This window comes from Scleropages formosus, chromosome 9, assembly GCF_900964775.1.
Source record: "Scleropages formosus chromosome 9, fSclFor1.1, whole genome shotgun sequence".
Lineage (NCBI taxonomy): Eukaryota > Metazoa > Chordata > Actinopteri > Osteoglossiformes > Osteoglossidae > Scleropages > Scleropages formosus.
In genome coordinates, this window is record NC_041814.1 from 19,812,922 (window position 1) to 19,832,082 (window position 19,161).

General features: G+C 46.2%; 1 protein-coding gene across 1 annotated transcript in view; it reads left to right on the plus strand.

Annotated features, from left to right (window-relative positions):
• The window catches only part of LOC108935399 (collagen alpha-1(XV) chain-like), a 58,868-nt gene that overhangs the window by 31,670 nt on the left and 8,037 nt on the right, over positions 1-19,161 (plus strand). The window contains exons 6-32 of the mRNA XM_029254851.1: positions 1,446-1,593; positions 2,629-2,675; positions 2,769-2,960; positions 4,215-4,305; positions 6,480-6,676; positions 7,094-7,171; positions 7,419-7,481; positions 8,117-8,254; positions 10,209-10,262; positions 10,496-10,531; positions 10,720-10,854; positions 10,940-10,999; positions 11,318-11,353; positions 11,450-11,491; positions 12,359-12,421; positions 12,623-12,658; positions 12,749-12,832; positions 13,225-13,290; positions 14,076-14,129; positions 14,637-14,726; positions 14,816-14,851; positions 15,245-15,298; positions 15,446-15,502; positions 17,150-17,209; positions 17,358-17,399; positions 18,235-18,262; positions 19,077-19,160. Coding sequence (XP_029110684.1) covers positions 1,446-1,593; positions 2,629-2,675; positions 2,769-2,960; positions 4,215-4,305; positions 6,480-6,676; positions 7,094-7,171; positions 7,419-7,481; positions 8,117-8,254; positions 10,209-10,262; positions 10,496-10,531; positions 10,720-10,854; positions 10,940-10,999; positions 11,318-11,353; positions 11,450-11,491; positions 12,359-12,421; positions 12,623-12,658; positions 12,749-12,832; positions 13,225-13,290; positions 14,076-14,129; positions 14,637-14,726; positions 14,816-14,851; positions 15,245-15,298; positions 15,446-15,502; positions 17,150-17,209; positions 17,358-17,399; positions 18,235-18,262; positions 19,077-19,160 — 2,071 coding nt within the window. The remainder of the gene's footprint in view (positions 1-1,445; positions 1,594-2,628; positions 2,676-2,768; positions 2,961-4,214; positions 4,306-6,479; positions 6,677-7,093; positions 7,172-7,418; positions 7,482-8,116; positions 8,255-10,208; positions 10,263-10,495; positions 10,532-10,719; positions 10,855-10,939; positions 11,000-11,317; positions 11,354-11,449; positions 11,492-12,358; positions 12,422-12,622; positions 12,659-12,748; positions 12,833-13,224; positions 13,291-14,075; positions 14,130-14,636; positions 14,727-14,815; positions 14,852-15,244; positions 15,299-15,445; positions 15,503-17,149; positions 17,210-17,357; positions 17,400-18,234; positions 18,263-19,076; position 19,161) is intronic.

Below are 19,161 nucleotides of genomic sequence, written 5' to 3' on the forward strand. Positions count from 1 at the left end.
ACGACATCTCACACTTTTTTTTTTTTTTTTTTTTTTTTTAAATTGCAGTGATTGATTTACTGCACGCAGCCCATGAAATGCTGTCATGCAGTCACGCTGAATATCTCCATGATGTTCTCAGTTCACTCAGGCTGTCAGGAACATAGTTTCTTCTGACGATGGTGTGTCGGTCCTGCGATGTTGCTGTTGAAGACGTGCACTTTGCCATTTTTGAGACAGACGAGCTGAGCGAAGCCTAATAAGCAGCCATGTGCCATCGTCAGTCATCTGGGCAGACCCCTATATGAAATTCGAGGAACTACGGATGTCTAATCAAAATCGGCAGGCAGCAGCATTGCAGTTAACGCCTGGAATTAGCAGCACGGTGGCACGGGAACTAGTGCTGATGTCCCACTGTGCTTGGGTGGTGGGAGAGGATGTGGGTTTGATCCCTGCTCAGTCTGTGTGTAGTATGTATCTTCTCCCTCTGTCTCTGTTGGTTTCCTCCGGGTGCTCCGGTTTCCTCCCACAGTCCCAAGACATGCTGCGCAGGTGGGTTGGTGACTCTCAACTCATCCATAGCGCATGTGAGCGACGGCAAGAAAGTGTGTTTCACGGGCGTATTCACGAGTGACTCGTTGCAAGTAGTGTATTTCTCAGTGTACCTCACCTTGATGAACAAGGTGTGTGGGCTGATAACGCTACATGGTGTTCATTGGAAGTCGCTTTGGAGAAACGTGTCTGCTAAATGAAGTGACGTAATTGCAAGTGGTGGTAGGGCCCTGCTGTACACTTAAATCCATGTAAATCTGCTTCATCAGGGTACAGGTAAGAGCATCAGTTAAATTCGTTTGGTTTAATGCAAGTTACACAGAGGTGCAGTAGTGAATTGCGTGCAAACAGGTGGGCCATCTTCCCAGGAGGTTGGTGTTGCGTTCACCCCCAGCAGGGGGCAGCATTGTAGGCGGTGGGAACTCTCAGCACGATGAACCCAGAAGTGCGATATTCCCAGAATGCTCAGGGACACACACATTTTGGCCCCGGCCCCCTTCTTTCTCTGGCAGCGCTGAGAGCCAGAACCCCCAAACCACAGCCAGACCAGACGAGCTCCCACGGGGCCTGCAGTCCATCCGTAAAGACCACCCTGTAGATCAGTCGCTTCCCCTGTCGCCCCCTGGAGGAAGCCGGTGGGAAAGCATCCCTTTAAATCTGCTTAAAAAATGCTCTTAATGTTGGGGTTAGTAGCATGAAACAGCTCACAGACTGTGTTTGTTTCCCAGCAAACTTCAGCAGGAACTGTATTTATACTGATATAAACATCAGCGGTGAGTAAACGAGGTCAAGCATCCAGCCACGTCCTGGCTGTAAACAAGTTTGCGGTTCTTCCCGGTGCTCGGCTTGTCCTTGCAGCCGGGACACGGTGGAGGGGGACGCTCCGTGAATCTGTTTTCTGATGGTTCTTTCAGCCCGATGACAGCACGGGCACACCGGTACAGGCCCCGCCCACGGTGTCCCCCAGCGACGACGACGAGGACTATTACGAGTATTCGGGACACGCGATGCCCACGAAGGAGCCGACTCCCAGCGAGGGGATCGTGCTGGCTGCTGAGAAAGGTGAAGTGCTTCCTGCGTGTATCCCGGATGCATATTTCAAACATAATTCACGGGTTCAATTCCCACCTCCAGCTGCAGTACCCTTGAGCAAGGTATTTACCCAAAAATTGCCCCAGTAAAATTACTCCGCTGCGTAAGTAGGTAAATTGTAAGTACCTTAATGTTGTAAGCCGCTTAGGGGGGAAAAAAAGTGTCAGCAAAGTGTATAATCCTGAATGATACATTTCCACTTATCTTTCATCCTCCTCCAGAGTCAGAGTCCTAAAAACAGGACATGTGAAAACAGCATAGTCTTGTTCTTATTTCATTTATGTCTTTGTCCAGTATGACTCAGTGTTCGAGTTTTACTTGAAAGGTAGCAGTCGTGTGATGGCAAGTTAGCAGTAATGCAAGAACAGCAGAAAAACAATCGATGATTTCAAAATGTGACAAAAATATAATGAATGATGAATGGTAAATATTAGGGGGCGCGGTGGTGCAGTGGGTTGGACCTGGTCCTGCTCTCCGGTGGGTCTGGGGTTCGAGTCCCCCTTGGGGTGCCTTGCGACGGACTGGCGTCCCGTCCTGGGTGTGTCCCCTCCCCCTCCGGCCTTGTGCCCTGTGTTGCCAGGTAGGCTCCGGTTCCCTGCAACCCTGTCTGGGACAAGCAGCTCTGAAAGTGTGCGTGTGTGTGTGCATGTGTGTGTGCATGTGTGTGTGCGTGCGTGTGGCGCGCGCTACTAATCTTTCAGAGGCCCACTAGGGGGAGACAAAAGACCATAGTTAATGTGCAGAGCCGCCTTGGAAGTTCGGAAAGAATCTGAAATTTTGTGCCTTGTAGCAGAAGTTAAATGCACTGCAGGTTTACATCGGTGTTCTCTCCCACGGGGCCCTTGTTGTACTGCCAGCCTTGTAACCGATACAGTAAATCTTTTGAATCCAGATATTTTGATAAATAGTGCCATAGCGGCCTCTCATGGCACGCGGTCTGGGATGTTACGTCCTTCCTTGTGATGTCCCGTACTGATCGGCGCTGTCGGGTGGGTGTCCCTGCAGGATCGAGTCTCGAGGTGGAGGCGGAGCAGAGTGGAAGATCAGGAATCGTAAGTGGGCTGGGGATCGGTGGGGAGGACGGGGGTCTGGACGCTGCCCTCGCGGCGTGGGCCGTAAATATCCCTTCTCTGGTCGCTCTCCAGGTGTTTCCTGGGCCGAAAGGAGAACGAGGGGAGCAGGGCCCGCCTGGCCCCCCTGGTCCACCGGGGCCCCCCGGACCTCTCGGACCCTCGGACGAAGGGAGTCCGCGGGAACCTCGGCCGGGTCCCAGGGGACCTCCGGGCCCCCAAGGCCCCCCGGGAGGTCCCGGAACCCCAGGGAAAAATGGACAGCCGGTTAGTTTCCTTCGCACCGATTCCTTCCTCATTTTACATACGTCTCATCTGTTAGGCTTTGACTTTCTGGCATGTGTGAGAATGCAGTTATATTAATACGGTAGGTGCTGGGAATGCGGGGATTGGCATTTTATTCCCCATAATTTAATGTGAGGTTTTATGTTTGCTTTACAATTGGAAAAACTTTCCAGTATCTGTGTGAGAAAAGCCAAAATGGTGACTAAAGCTCATTCGGTAAATAACATGTAGTGAGTTTTCACGTCGTTAAATCTGTTTAGCAACTGTAATATACAGTGTATTTGTCAGGGAAAACTGAATGCATTGAAGCTTTTGTAGAACATCCTCACTTTTCAGTTTTAAGAGCACACAATCGCGCGGTATGTTGCTCCGTTGGCGTCGCGGCTTTCAGCACGACGTCCGCTTGCGACTTCGGCGAGAAACAGCCGAAGCTGCTGACCTTCTCTCTTCCTCCTGCTTGTTTTCGATCGCATTCTTTGTGCGCTCTCACGCTGTCCTTCTGCCTTGTTGAAAACCTCATTCCGTTTTTGTTAGAATGTCAGCAATCAGATGGCAACAATAAGAGCGTTTTGCCGGGATTATCAACCCTCAGTTTTCTGCCTGAATAAACACAGAAAAATACCAAATATTGCGGTTTTACCCCGATGGCATACATAAATTTTAGCGAAAATGCACACAACGAGGCAAAGGAGCAGCACTGTGTTTTCAGATGTGAATTCGGGCAGCAGGTAGCGTAGCAGCGAGAGCCAACATCTTGCAGCATCTGGGTTCAAATCTTTTCTCCTTCTGTAGTACACTTATTCAAAGTACCGTGCTTGCCCTGAACTGATACAGTAGGAACATCAAGCTGCATAAATGGGTAAATCATTGCAAATAACCTTGGGAAAAGGTGCCAGCTAAGTAAAGGTTAATAATACAGTAGATGTCCACTGGCACGCTCCTCGCTCACAGATTCGAAGCGTGTATGTACTCAAGTATGAAGAGTTGTGTTGCCCTCTAATACCAATAGTATAAGCTGCAGTCCTCATTAAAAATGGTTTTTCGCTTTGGTTTCGTTTTTAAAAATACACGTGTTGTTTTTCTAAGCCTGCAACCATCCCCGAAACTCACTTGTGGGTTCGTTATAGACGTTCATTCTCTACACCTCCCCTGTTTTATCCACTTGTGGGCTTGTTATAAACTTATCCAATTACATGGTTGCTCTGATTTTTTTTTTCTTTTCTTTTCGTCTTTCAGGGTGTTCGCGGTAACGACGGAGACCCAGTAAGTATGTTTTCTACTACCGTCTACTTCATTAATCTATTTTCTAAACATCCTGTTACAGAATAAACCGTAGCTATGTTTATGTTCCCAGCCAGTAGATGTCACAAGAGGACAAGAGTGCGAGTCTGACTAAATTCAAGTCTTCCGCAGCCTTTACAGCTCATGTCTGGTGTTGATGACTGTTGGCGATCAGTGACGAGATGAGGAACGGTGCACGTCTTTATTGGATGAGTGGTCAATAAGTGGCGACGAATACGAGCGTGAAGACATTGTGTTGCTGTCAAGTCGTTTTAGATTTCGTATTGTGATTTTTTTTTTGTTTTAATTTTAATAGCACTCAAAATTAATGGATTAAAATAAAATGTATTACAAGGCATTTTTATGTATTCAAAATTTTTACAGAATTTTACCCTACATTTTTTAAGGGTTGTCTGTATTAAGATTTTATTGATCATGATAGTGATGTAGATTTACAGATGTGAGTGAAGAACTGACTTCTAGCCCCAGTTGTTTCTAAACTGAGGAGCCAGTGTATGTACACTTCCTAATTTTCCCCTTTAAATAAATGTTTTTTATAGCACTTTCCACATGATGGTTTCAATAGATGGATTACACCAGAACGTAAAGAGATACTTCCATACCTTTATCTTTTTCAGTATCTAACAGTAACAATATCACAGATGAACAAAAGCAATGTAGAGGAACCCCCTTCCAGAGGGTACATAAAATACGAGGAAGAAGAGGGTAAAGTAGAGATGATCTAAAGTCTTAAGTCTGATTTATGAGGGGAAAAAAATGGTGTGGCTCTAAGTCTCACAGCTGGAGCAGCTGATAGAATAGCGCCCAAAGGCATAGGTTCGAATCCTACCTCTCGCTGTAGTACCATTGAGCAAGGTACTTACTCTGAAGTGCTCCAGTTACCTAGGTCTGTAAATGTAAGTCACTTTGGAGAAAAGCATCAGCTAAATGAATAAATGTAAGTCAACTGAGGTGGCACAGCGAATAGTGCTGCTGTCTCACAGTGGCTGGGTGGTTCAAGAGGACATGGGTTTGATCCCCACTCAGTCTGTGTGGAGTTTGTATGTTCTCCCCGTGTCTGTGTATGTTTCCTCTGGGTGCTCTGGTTTCCTCCCACAGTCCAAATACATGCTGTTTAGATTCACCCATAGTGTGTGAGTGACAGAGACTGTGTGTTCCACTGATGTATGGATGAGTGACCCATTGTAAGCAGTGTATCTAGCAGTGTAAGTCACCTTGGTGAATAAGGTGTGTGGGCTGGTAACGCTACATAGAGTTCATTGGGAGTTGCTTTGGAGAAAAGTGTCTGCTAAATAAATGTAAGTGTGAACTGGTTGCCCAAATCTGTCTTGGATCTATGAGCTTTACAGAAGCATTTCCGGTTCAGGCTGCTTTAACTGCATTGAAAGGGATTAAAATCAACGAGTGCTTCGGTATGGCCTGGTGTCCCATTGCAGATTGGTGTTTCAAACAGAAGGAGAAACTTCCTGAGTCTTGTAGAGATGCGAAGATTCCACGCCAGTGTTGTTCAGGATGCCTTTCTGCCCTGTTCACATTATGTCCCTACTTTGTTCTTCTTGCTGGATATTTCCAGTCCCAGCCAGCCAAGACCATGCAGCATTTCACATATGTGCTGCAGGACTAAGCCCTGAACTGATAATGGAGAGCAAATTATGAGGAAATATTTCCTGAGAAGATGAAAATGTGCAGCGGTGCTCATTTCCTAAGTTCAGCAGCTGCGGCGCGGTCACCTGGCCGGCATGCTTCGGTCCGCGCTCTCTCAAACTTCCCCGAACTTCTGCGAGCGGCCTCGCCCCCCTCTCTAATCGATCAGCCTGAGGCGGTGACCTCGCAGCCGATACGCATCCCTCTCCTGATGTTGAAGCCAGCGAAGGGGAGACGAGGCCCTCAAGTCACTGCTGACTGTGCCATCTGTCAGGCTGCAGGAATTTCCACTCAATAGGCGTCCACCTGGCCTTGAACGCCATACCGTCAATCTGGGCTCCGGTCACACCCATTCATTAGCGTTTCCCTTCGGGGGTCGAAAAGGTTACACGTCTGTTACAGAGAGCAAGCCTTCATTCATGAGGTCTCTCTTGCGCGGCGATTACTGGTGTTCCTCGGTTTATTTTCAGCGTGCGGCGTTCTGAAAATAACTTTAATATAGAGTTGAGGGATCAGCAATCATTAGTGGAATGTCTGCTGTCAGCAGCTCTTGAGCGGTTCCAGAAAAGCGCTCGAGCCATCGAGTAACGAATTGGTTCAAATGTTACCCGTTTTTAATTTCGGACAGTACCGTGTCGCGGGACGATCTTCTCACAGACCGCACTGAGTGCTGCCTTCTATGCACACAGGGAGAGAGGGGACCTCCGGGGTTTCCAGGCCAAGCAGGACAACCTGGGACCAAGGGGGAGAAGGTAAGATATAAGCATTAATAGACCCCATTACCATCTGTCTGGAATCAGGATGGACGGTGTTCCCAGGCAACGTACAGGCTAATATAAATCCTTACCGGACATGTCTTTGGAAGCAAAGTCTCCGTTTCGTGTTCTGTGTTTTTGTTGGACTTTCGCTAATTACTAAGTTCACCATGTACAGATTGGGGAAATGTTGCGTATTAATCATCATCAGTCAAAAAAAATGTCCACGACGTGTTTTGTAGTTTTAGTTTACGTGCAATTTTGCAGATACTTTTGGCCTTAGCCTCATACATAAGAATAGGGTTATGGGGAAGATATGAGTATTTCTCTGGCCTGAAATGCAGCCGCCTCATCTCATGTAGATCACTGTGCAGTTTAACCCCAAACTCTACCCTTTCCTTTGACATCCTGCAGGGTGATCCGGGAGCGGGTCTCCCTGGACCTCCTGGACCGCCCGGACCCCCAAGCCCGCCCAGCCGTTTCAGGTTTCCGGTACGTATGGCTTATAATTAGTTTATAGCCATTGACCTTTTTCATTTGCCCAGTCAGACCCAAGATGTTATTGTAGCAGAACAGTGTGTTTTTGGGTTAATAAGCTGTACACACTAGAGGAATCGCACAGGCAGTGTTCTACTGGCGTACGAGCCTTGTTGGAAGCATCTGTTAGTAAAATGCCCCACTTTGGAAGAAGGCAGAGCCTGGAGTCACCTGGGTATCGTGTTGCTCTGGTGAATTGCAGGAACACGCGGAAGCGTACGCCTCCGGGTTCGGGGACTTTGACAGTGACACAGAAGTCATCAGAGTAAGTATTTGGGCATCCAACTTTGGATATGTTGTCTTTGGGGAAATCGCCTGTGTCAGAAACTACAATTTGTTCTTGATTTTTTTTTTTTTTCATTTTGGTTTTTATATAAGGGCGAACACAGACGTTTGACCAAAAATATTTCTTAACAGCAAATTCATGTATCGTCCTTAAACTGGCTTTGCCGTATCAATCTCCAGTACTTGTTCTATTAAGAGGTTTCTGCTGAGAGATAGGTATGGGTGTTTCTGGTCAAACATTCCTCAGTTTAGTCATTATAGTGCCATTTTTTGCAGTTGACTTTGCCAAATTATCCTATATTTAAAGTCTAAGCTAATTTGTCACATACACAGGAAAAAATATGTTTGTGTTGGCTTTTTTTGGAAAATGCTTGGGTATAAATATAGATATAATGAACTGCTAATTGGGCCAGTTAAACCAGTGAAAGGGTTTGAACAGAACCCAGGAGGCACATGGCCCACCATGAGCTGAGTGTGACACGTCTTCTGTAGGCTGTCGATGCCAAGCCATACGAGACCAAGCTGGAGCTCATCTTCTGGTTTTCACCGACATTAGAGATTTAACGCTTTTGCATCTAAGATGTGTCTCACAATGTCATTTGCGTCCATACGCAGGGTCCCCCCGGTCCTCCTGGCCCCCCCGGAAAACCTGGTCCTCCTGGTCCCAGCTCGCCTTCAGATCGTCTCCCTGGGCCACCTGGTCTTCCAGGGAAGGATGGACAGGATGGAAAGCCTGGAGAACCTGGTCTCCCGGTGAGTGGCCTTACTGTAGCTGTACTATAACAGGATAACTGTCTTCTGGCAGCAGGGCTCATATAAACATTGCACCGACCAATCAGCGCACCTAATAATCTCAGACTGTCGGGCCTTGCTTCTGGAATGCGTTTTCTTTTTTCTAACAAATTCTTAATTTTTTACAAGTTTATTTTTAAGATTACAGTATGTGCAATGATAATGTTATTTTAGCTACCTCCCCACAGTTTTATCAGTGTCAAAAGTAAAGGTGTTCCGTGCCGTATCCATAATTCATGCCGTAAACTTGTTTTCAGTTTTGCTACTTTCTTCATGTGTGTACAGAATATTGATAGTAAGTAAGATGTACACACTGTGAATGTTTGTTTCTTGCAGACCCAGTGGCAATGAAGGGAGGGAGCAGTTTATATGTAATAGACAAACTTCTTTGAGATATTCTATTGATATCGGGAGTTTAGCAAAATGCTAATATTTGCTCTTCATTATGGCATCAGTTTGAAGTGTTCCAGGGACCAGATGGTACGCCTGGCCTGGTGTTTGGGCACCGGGATCCTGCTTTGACTTCTATGATTATCAAGGTCCAGCCTTCTACCTCCACGTTTCTTTTTCATGCCACTCAAATCAAAATAGGCTCTCAGTGCTGGGTCTCCCACAACTGCTCATTTTTAACAACCTCACCTAGAGTGGGTTGGCTTCATGGCCGCATGCGTTTCTGAGCATTTCGGGGAAGTACACCCACATGGACAAATTATCGTGCTCCGGGCAGTCAAAGCCTTGAGGAGCCAGCTACAGCATTAAAGTGAGCAGCTCGCCGCCGCAATGCTAATGAAGTGTCTGCTCCGCGCCGGTAACTCCAGCGCCGGTGCGTGATTGTGACGGCTGTGCAGTTTGGAACAAGCTTTGCTCCGCAGGACTGTGTTTCCCCCCCCGTGAGGTTGGATGGTTTCATTAAGTAAAGCTATTGTTGCTTTCCGTGATGCCTCACGTGACCGGGTACCTCGGACAAGCTCCTTCTGTTGGATATACCATGGGCTCGGTTGGGAGGCAGCGGAGTGTAAACAGCAGCGTTGTGGGCGCCGATTTTGGTTTCGTGGCTGGCAGGTCCGCCGTTCTGCCGAGCCACATGAAAGCAGACTGTGTTTGTAAACACGCAGGCTCTTCCCACACCAGACTTGGCTCCGGTGTCCGCATCTCGCTGTGTGGTCTGACTCTTTGAGCACTGTGCTGCCCCCACTTCTCTCCCCAGTGGGTATTTGAGTATTCTTAATGAGGAGTTCATGCTGAAACTAAGAAGCAGGAACTTTGGGAACCTCCTCGTTTGCTTATTTGCATGGATGTATAAATGAGCTGCAAGTGAGAATGCCTTGATCCTTCCAACAACAGAGGGTCACTGGTTTTGTTTCAGAGCTCTAAATTTGTGAGCCCCATGGAAGCACGGTGTGTAGCACTGGTGCCTTACAACCTCTGGGCTGTGGGTTCGAATCCAGATCTGTCTGTGTGTTAGTGGGTCTTCGCCAGGTGCTCTGGTTTCCTCCAGAATTCTACAGACGTGTTTCAGGTGAACTGATGTCTCTAAATTTGCAATAGTGTCTGCATATGTGTGAATGAGTGTGTGTATGTGAGACTGCCCTGCTGTGGACTCACATCCCACCCAAGGTGTACCCTGCCTCGCTCCCTGTGCTTCCAGAACAGGCTCCTGCAGAGGACAAATGGTTATTCATAACATACGGGTGGGTCCCTATCGTTACTTGTTCAAGTTCCGGCTGCAGTGGTCCGGAGCCAATCCCGGAGGCGCTAACTGCATTTAGTTGTGATCCATGCTCTCCTCTACAAACTGGACATTGGATCACAGGACAACTCGGCACTTAGCGTGCAGCTGTGGACAGATGGCAGACGGCCTCCTCCGTACTGCACAGCTGAAGATGGGTTCTTAGAAGGTGTTTGTTTCTTCCAGGGTCGCCCTGGTCTCGATGGAGTCGCTGGACAACAGGGAGAGAAGGGCAAGAAGGTAACAATACCTTCTGGTACTTCTTCTGGTGACAGGTGACATGAGAGCTGAAACAGCCACAGATCTGTTTTATAAACCATTCAGTAATTAAATGAACCTAATTCCTTTTTGCAGTTGTCCTGAAGTTGCTCTTTTTGCTACCTTATATAGTTGGGCTGTCCTTTGTGATGTGTGGCGGTATCAGTTGATGTTTGGGAAATAAAATGAAGAATTTCTGACTTATTCCTTCACAGGGTGACCAAGGACTGAATGGACCTCCTGGACCTAAGGTACCTTTCACATTATTAACTCACACTTACACGGGGCAGTCTTCAATTGATTTTAGTGTCATTAGGTAACCCAGTAGAAGCAAAATCCATCGGAATCAGGGCCCCGACTCTTGATCAGTCTCTTTCAGCACAGCTTGTTGCACTGGATGACTGCTCTCCATGGTAATGAGTTCACCTTGTCCTCTTAGGGTGATTCAGGTGAACAAGGGTTACCTGGTCTTCCAGGACCCCTGGGGCCAGAGGGACCAAGGGGACCAGCAGGCCCTCAGGGACCCCCCGGGCCACCTGGACCCCCTGGGCAGGGCTTCAGTTTAGATTTGGAGGTGAGCCGTTCACCCCTTCATCACAGGTGGGCTGCCATCTGCCGTCGGTCCTGTGCTGAGTGGCTGCGGTGTGTTTGGTTTGCAGGATCTGGAGGCATCTGGAAGCCTGGGTGTTCTTGGAAGTCCAGGGCCCAGAGGACCACCGGTAAGGAAACGTAGGCATTGGTGAAAGATGTCTTTTCGTATTTTCTGAAGATCTCCATGGACCTAGAAGTCAAAGGTCTTCACCACAAAGAAGTGAACTATGTTCAGTTGGTGGTCATCCATATAGGCACACAAGATCAACCTTACTTTAAAATTTACAATATTCCTGTGAGAAGAAGAGCATGTTAGCGATATGGAAAGATCCCTAGGCTCTGGAGTCCTAGTTTCATTCAGAGAAGGGTCACTGATACCGTAGCAGCATTGAGAGCCAGCACTGGACCTGAGTCTCACTCTCCCTTCTTCATGTCTCCTCCAACAGGGACTGCCTGGCCTTCCTGGCCCTCCAGGACCCAAGGTAGGGTGAGCACCCCCTCAACCACGGAATCATGAGCACTCTGAGTACACGGTACTGATACAGGGGGGTGATACTCACTCGCGCATCTCCCCACAGGGCAAGGATGGAGCCGACGGGGCACCCGGGGCCTCTGTGAAGGTAGCACCGCCCCACACTCACGCGCACGCTCACACACCACACATATGCAACTGTTTCCCATTCGCTTTGCCTGGTGCAAGCAGAGCACTTCAAACAATGTGCTTTTCATTAGCTGTTATTTATGCCAAATTCCTCAAGACCACTCGCTCAACACAAACAATGCAGGTCGAAGTCGCTCTTATTCCTAACATGAGCTGGATGAGGTTACACACCACGCGACTACAGGTTTCACAGATACACACTGTGAGCATTAACCGTGAAAACTAGAGACAGATTTTGGTGCAGCTGTTGCCATGAACAAGTCATTTATGGTTTCAGTACACTCAGAGTTAGTGAAAAGTGTTAAACCCAGCCCCAAGTTACTTGAAGTAGTTTGCAAGGTATGCTTTTTCTAGGCACTTTCAAGATTAAATGTTTAAGTGCGGCATGATGGTCAAGCGAGAAGCACTGCTGCTTCACAGCTCCTGGGCTCTAGGTTTACACATGAACCTGATTCAGTCTGCGGACTTTGCACGTTCTTCCCATATTCTTTGGGTTTTCTCCAGCTGCTCTGGTTTTCTCCTACAGACCTATGCTTCAAGTGAATTGGTGGCTGTAAATTGCCCCTAGGATGCGTACCTGCTTGTGCGTGTGTGAGATTGCTGACTGGCATCCCATCCAAGGTGTTGCCTGCCTCAGACCCTGTGCTTTTGGGATAGACTATGAGTCACTAAGGCCCTGCACTGTGCAAGTGGTTATTGATGATGGATGGATGTTTTTTTTTGTTTCTGCCTCGTTGCCAGATGCTCCAGTGACCAGATGCCACATCCTGTGATTGTAGCTCCCTAATGTTCTCTTCTCTTAACTTTCACCCCTGTACCTTTCTAGGGAGAGCGTGGTGATCCAGGACCGAATGGCACTCAAGGCCTACCCGGACTGCCTGGCCCTATGGTTAGCGCTCTGGAACTCACCATAGTACACTGTACCATATGTGGGAGCTCTGTTCAAGCACTCCTTCAATGTGTTTTGGGTTCACATATGCAGATGGCACCTACATTAAGCTGCTGTTTTCCCGCCAGAAAAGTCATCTGTGGCATGTCCTTGCCTGCTGTTTTCTGCACTCAGATGTAATGTAATCCTCTTCCTCTACAGGGACAGAAAGGAGAGAGAGGCGATCCGGGACCAAAGGTAAGTCCCACAGCGATTCATTCGAGCTCTCGCTGCTGTACCTCACAGGCAGAATGAGCCTTTTCAGCGATGCTCCTTTCTCTTTCACAGGGAGACCGTGGCCTGGATGGGCAGACTGTCGTGGGACCCCCTGGCCCACCCGGACCCCCAGGACCTATTATTGACCTCCAGGATGTAAGAGGCCACCTCACATAAAATATATGCTAAAGTTCACTAATAACACTGTCCAGAAGAGGGAAATAGTTTCACACATTGTAGGTGTTATTGTGCGGTTACACTCATGTTGTCTTTTCATTGAAGTTGTTGGACTCTGTTTTCTCTCTTGATTATTTTGCTAACATTTGTGAACTGGAATTTTGGAGGAGGAATGAGAAACTAAGGTACTTTAGTTAACATCCCGCATCATACACCTCAGTTACCCCCCAGGGTACTGTGAGCACAGATATGCAGCTCCAGCTATGACACCCATCACTGGTGCACAGCTTGTGTACTCTGGTCAAGGAGAACAGGGTGGAGCTGAGATAGAGACACCATAGCACCATGACTGCCATGTTTGTCCTCCTCAGCTCCTTCTCAATGACACGGAGGGCCTCTTCAATTTCAGCCAGCTTGCCGCACTCCCAGGGCCTATGGTGAGTAGCGGTCAGGTGCCCTAACGGAGCTCCTCTGTACCCTGTTTTCCTCTGTACTCAGCATGTGCCCTTGCGTCTAGCGCACATGTAACACATCTTATCTGCACTGAAACATAGAAGCCGGTGCACGATATGGAAACCGAGAGTTATAGTAAAAATAGTGTAGAAAAAGGTGATGTATCATATTTCACACGAGGTTATAATAACGTTGTTAGATGTCTTGTACAACTTTTATCTGCAATATTTATTAGGCCTACAAAATTTTGGCTGTTCGGTGTTGTGATGTCATCCAACTCTAATTAAAAAATTTCTTTGAACATTTTGTAATTTAAAGACACAACATCCAATATTGCACGTTTTGTACTTGCGTGACGTGTGTGGAAACACATCAGACAATTTTAGACAACTGCAATAATTATATTTAAAAATAGAGAAAAGGCTTTTATGACCGTATAAGTGATACTGGCTGTAAAACTATAACGTTTCTCATATTTGTGTTCAAAAATGGTCTAGATGTGTTACTACGTATTTGTGTTCAGCATCTATGCCTTCTTCAGAAATGAAGTCACCACTCAGTGAATTATGATAGTATTCTAACTGCTTTACTTGCTGTGTTCAGCTTGTGCTCTTTGGCCGTGTTACTTAATCGCTCCCAGGCTACTAATGACCATAGTACACCACCTTAGACGTGTTACTTTAATAACTGCCAAAAGTGGGACCTTTTGCTCTATTTATTTGTTGTAATGTGACCGACATAGGATTATTTTCCTCTCCTCTGTGTTCAGGGACCAAAGGGACCAAAAGGGGACCTTGGGATTCCTGGGATGCCAGGACTTAAGGTGAGGGATGGAAGGGGTCCTGAATGTTCAGGGTGGGGCGAACACTTTCCAAGTACATGCATGAAGCACCAGGTGGCGCAGTGGTGACCTTGCACTTGAGAGACTCGGGTTCGAATCAAACTCTTACTGAAGTACCCTTGAGCAAGGTGCTTACCCTGATGCTCCAAGACAAAAATGACTCAGCTCTCTCAGTTGGGAAGCTATTATAAATGGCTTACTATAAAATCCTAACATTATAAGTTGGTCTGGAGAAAAGTGTCAGCTACATGGATAAAATGAATAACAAACGCTCAAGCAAATGTGGCTCGTTGCAATGTTTGGTTTATAATCAAAGGACAGTTGACACTGGAACTTGGAGAAGAGAGCGTCCAATAAAATGTCATATTAATCTTTTTCCCACTGGAGATACTCAGTGAATCCAGACAGGATGCATGAAACAACACAAAAACAGCACTGCGTGTTGCGGTGTACGATCCTGAGGTCTTGCGTCTGTTCCTGTGCGTGCAGGGCGAGAAGGGGGATCCCGGGGTCACCATCGCTGCGGACGGCTCGCCAATGACAGGGCTCGCAGGCCCACAGGGGCCCAAGGGAGTTAAGGTCACTGTCTCTTCTAGTTCCGCCGTCAAAGATCACATTGGTAGCAGGATCCATTTTTAACGTACTCATCACGTTTGTTGGTTCACCAGGGCGAACGTGGCCTTCCTGGGACACTTGGAATCATGGTTAGTTCTTCTTTTCAAACTCCAAAGAGCTAAAAATATTTTTGGCTATTACCTAATTGTTTGTTTGTTTGTTGTTTGCCTTTGCTTCGGTCGCTCCTCTTGTAGATGCTGTTTTCATGTGGATACATCTAAGCTGTCTGCACTGTGTCCTTTGTAGTCATAACCACTCATTATTGTAATTATTCAAATTCTATTCCTGTTTTTTTTTTTCCCCCCCTTTGGAGCACTTTGTCAGAACAAACACATGCATAAACACTGAAGTTTAGGCCAATGTTATGTGAAAAAGCTTTTCACCATATTTAGACCTCAGATACATTATTTTCTGCTGTGCACCTGTACTGAAACAGGCTGTAGCTGGGATTTGGTTCAAGGGGCATTTGTGCTGTTTTACAGGGCCCCATCGGACCACCTGGACCCAAAGGGGAATTTGGTTTCCCTGGCCGGCCCGTAAGTGCTGTCCCGCTGCCAGTGCGTGCCGGACGCGGTCGGGATGTTGTTTACGGTTTAAGGGGGAGTCTTTATTTCGGCAGCTGGTCTGTATTCTGTATATTATTGGGTCACCTCCACGTTGTTCCTGCTGTTTACTCTCCTTAGGGGCGACCTGGCGTGGTGGGCATGAAGGGAGAGAAAGGAGACTCGGTCGGCCTGCCGGTGAGTTTGCTGTAACTTGAACTGAGGTGTGGTGAATCTTCTCCCCCTGAATACACACTGTTGATGAGGTACCAGACGAATCGCTTTCATGGATTTTAAACAGATAAAATAGTACGCCAAAAAAGTATAAATAAATGTCAACATAGTACTTAAAGCTCAAAGGCAAAAGTATAACATTTAGGTGGGGTATGTAGAATTTCCAAAGAAGCTGATTTTATTTTGCAAAATTCATCACAGTGATGTTACAGGTTGAATTTTAGCTTTTCTACTGGGAACAGCTGAATCAACCATGTTGTGGTTGGAGCGTCACCATAGTAATAAAATACATTTCTCTGCTGATTCGGAGTGATCAAAAAATAACATTTTGGTTAACCACCAACCCCCACGGAGTTTGTCAGGTCTGACAAGGCTGGAGAGCATAATGGGTTACCTTCCGAAGTGTTTTCTCTTTGTAAGCACATGGTGCACATTAACACCGGAATAGAACAAAATCAAAGAACTTCATTCCCAGGCAATTGAAACAGTGGAAACATTATAGAGGGCCAAAATAAAACTGTTCATCCTCAGTGTTTGCTCTGCCCGTGCAAATTGCCAGAGGTTTCACACAAACTAAAGCTGAACTGGAGAAGACCAGCTCATTACATTTATTTACTTAGCAGACACTTTTCTCCAAAGCGACTGCCAACGGATACTATGTAGTATTATGAGCCCACACACCTTATTCACCAAGGTGACTTACACTGCTAGATACACTACTTCCAATGGGTCACTCATTCATACATCAGTGAAACACACTCTCTCTGTTACTCTCACACTATGGGGGAACCTGAACAGCATGTCTTTGGAGTGTGGGAGGAAACCAGAGCACCCGGAGGAAACCCATGCAGACACAGGGAGAACATGCGAACTCCACACAGACTGAGCAGGGATCAAACCCATGTTCTCGCGCACCACCCAGGTGCTGTGAGACAGCAGTGCTACTCGCTGTGCCGCCATCATTACATATCTGTTTTGTGATTTAACGATATCACCAAGGCTCAGAGTTTTCCCGAGCAGTCGGGCGAATGTTCCCACTGCCTCTTGGCTGAACACCTAAAAGAACTGTTAGTGTTGGTGCGTAACAAACCAGAATAGTGTGCAAATCAGATCCCTGGTTTGTTTGAACGGAATGATGAGTCTGACACCTGAAACTGTTTGCTCAGTTTCCCACAAAGCCACAGCCTGAGTATCATATTGCTACTGTACACCAGGATCTCGACCGGCCTTGGGTTAGGGTTATATAACGATACAAGTGATAGTTTGATTTTGTTTCATTTTTTTTTTTACAGTCTCAGTCAAAAGTGTAAGTGCATTTTTTTTTTTTTTTTTTTTTTTTTTAATTTTCACAAGTTTGACCAGGAAATAAGCGCACATGTCTTTCAAGCTCTTCTGTCGCAGTCCCTAGAGATGTGGGATACTTGTGGGTTGTTTTGCTTTTAAACATCTGTCCAGTTTGACCCATACAAATGCTGCCTGGGTTGCCCATCTGTACTCTCACTTTTGACATCTTCAGCTGGGTCCCTGAGGGGTTGATCAAGACCTTTATGCACTCCTTATCCATCTAAGTGGAAAGCACCCTTTTAACAATCTTTCTTTGCGGTTTCACAGGGACCCCCTGGACCCCCCGGACCACCTGGGCGCCCAGGACCCTTCAACTGCCCGAAGGGGGTAAGTCAATTCCTGCTGCAAAAGGATCTCAATTGAGTTTATATTTCACCTAACTGTGAACATCGGTGCTTCACATTGATGAGACACGTAAACACTGTTCTTAATGGTTTTTTTTCTTTTTTTTTTTTTTTTTTTTTTTTTTTTAAAGACTGTCTTCCCAGTGCCTCCCAGACCTCACTGCAAAACTCCGGTAAGTGGACAGGGACTCTTGGGTGGGTTTATACATGTCCAATTAGGTCTCCAAGACCTCGGAGGTCCACCATCCCTCAGTCCACTACAAAATAATAGGTGGTGGTCTCCTTCCGAAAGTGGCGGAGAAATATGCAGAGAACAAGGCAGAGATCCATCTTTCTGATGCTGCTTCTGCCTGAAGTTCCCCCGCTGACCCCAAGTGAGGACAGCAAAGGAAACCACTGAAGTCTGTGTACAGTAACTTTAGAATCTGTCTGCATCAAACAGAAAATTTCTGTGATTAAACTGTTGTCTGTATGACAGATGCTGCCTTTAGGTGTGTGAATCAGCAGCTATTTATGCCCCCTCGTTTGACTGACTTTGCACATCCCAGCTGATACAGATACAGAGACGAACGCTTCTGAGGTGGTCTCCTTTTGCAATGCTCTTATTTCAGTAGCCTGTTGAGCTATGGCCAGTGGAATAGTACTGCATGTAAAGCCCTGTAATACCTACTGGAATAACATTTTATAAATGTTTAAAAAAAGTCACTGAAGACTTGTGTTTTTTTTCTTCTTATTTGAGTGCACATCTCTCATCTTGACACACTGTCTTTTTCTGACTGAACTTTTTGTGGATAATTATATGAATATATTTCGCACAATGTGTACCGTAATCGGGTGTAATAAGGGGAGTAATGTGTATAACCCACACATTTCAGAACCGCTTGTCCCATACGGGGTCACGGGGTTATTGCTAATATACCTGACAAGTTGTTACACTACTCATTATATTTTAGATACAGCTTGTTGTCACTCGATCTTACCCAGTATGTGTGTTTTTGTTTTGTACAGGTTAATGGTGACGGAGATCCCACAGGAGGTGAGTTTGAAGCGTAATGAGCTGCAAAAAATGTTTTAAAGTTAGTCTGTAGATATAATAATAAATATTCTTATTATTATAGCAATTATGTAATGTATTTAAATGTAGTGGATTGGAAGAATTTGTTATGGGGTATAACATCTTGTCCTGTGTATCTTGAATGAATGAATGTATTATTATTATTATTATTATTATTATTATTTCAATGTATGATGTATTTGAATGTATCGGATAGGATGAATTTGTTATAAAATTATCATATTCTATGGACTGAATCTGTCATAAAGTAAAGAACAAACTCCAGACACGTTTAGAGTGGGTACAGCAGGAATTTATGTTGTGGTAAATAATTCACATTTCATCATATTTTATTTACGTATACGATTATAGTGTCCAAAACACAACTTGAGTTTGTGAAAACAACATTTTGGGAGGGAAGTATTAGACCAAATCCTTGGCCACACCCAGCCATCTATCATGTACAATCACATTAATGCCCTTTAACCTTCATGTTCCCTACACACTGTTTTCCGCAAACCCTCCACTTCTCTTTCGGCCAAAAGTGTTCCAGCGGGAGGGGTTTAACAACTTTGCTTGGCAGCAGGTGCGAGCCAAGATGGAAAGCACACCAAGCACTCGCCCAAAATGCCCAGTAACAGCCTAGCATTTCCATCTCGTGAACCTGAATTCTGTGAAAAGCAATATACTGTCATCTTGAGTGTGATAAACATCCTAGTTTTGAAACATTCAGTTGCCTCTTGCCTTTACTTCAGTCTTACGTGTCCTTCTCCATCCCGATCTGTCCTCCCTAAAGCTGGAGACGGATGTCAGAGAGATACTGTAGGAGCAAAAGGGGACAAGGGAGAGGCGGGATTCCCCGGAAGACCCGGAACGGCAGG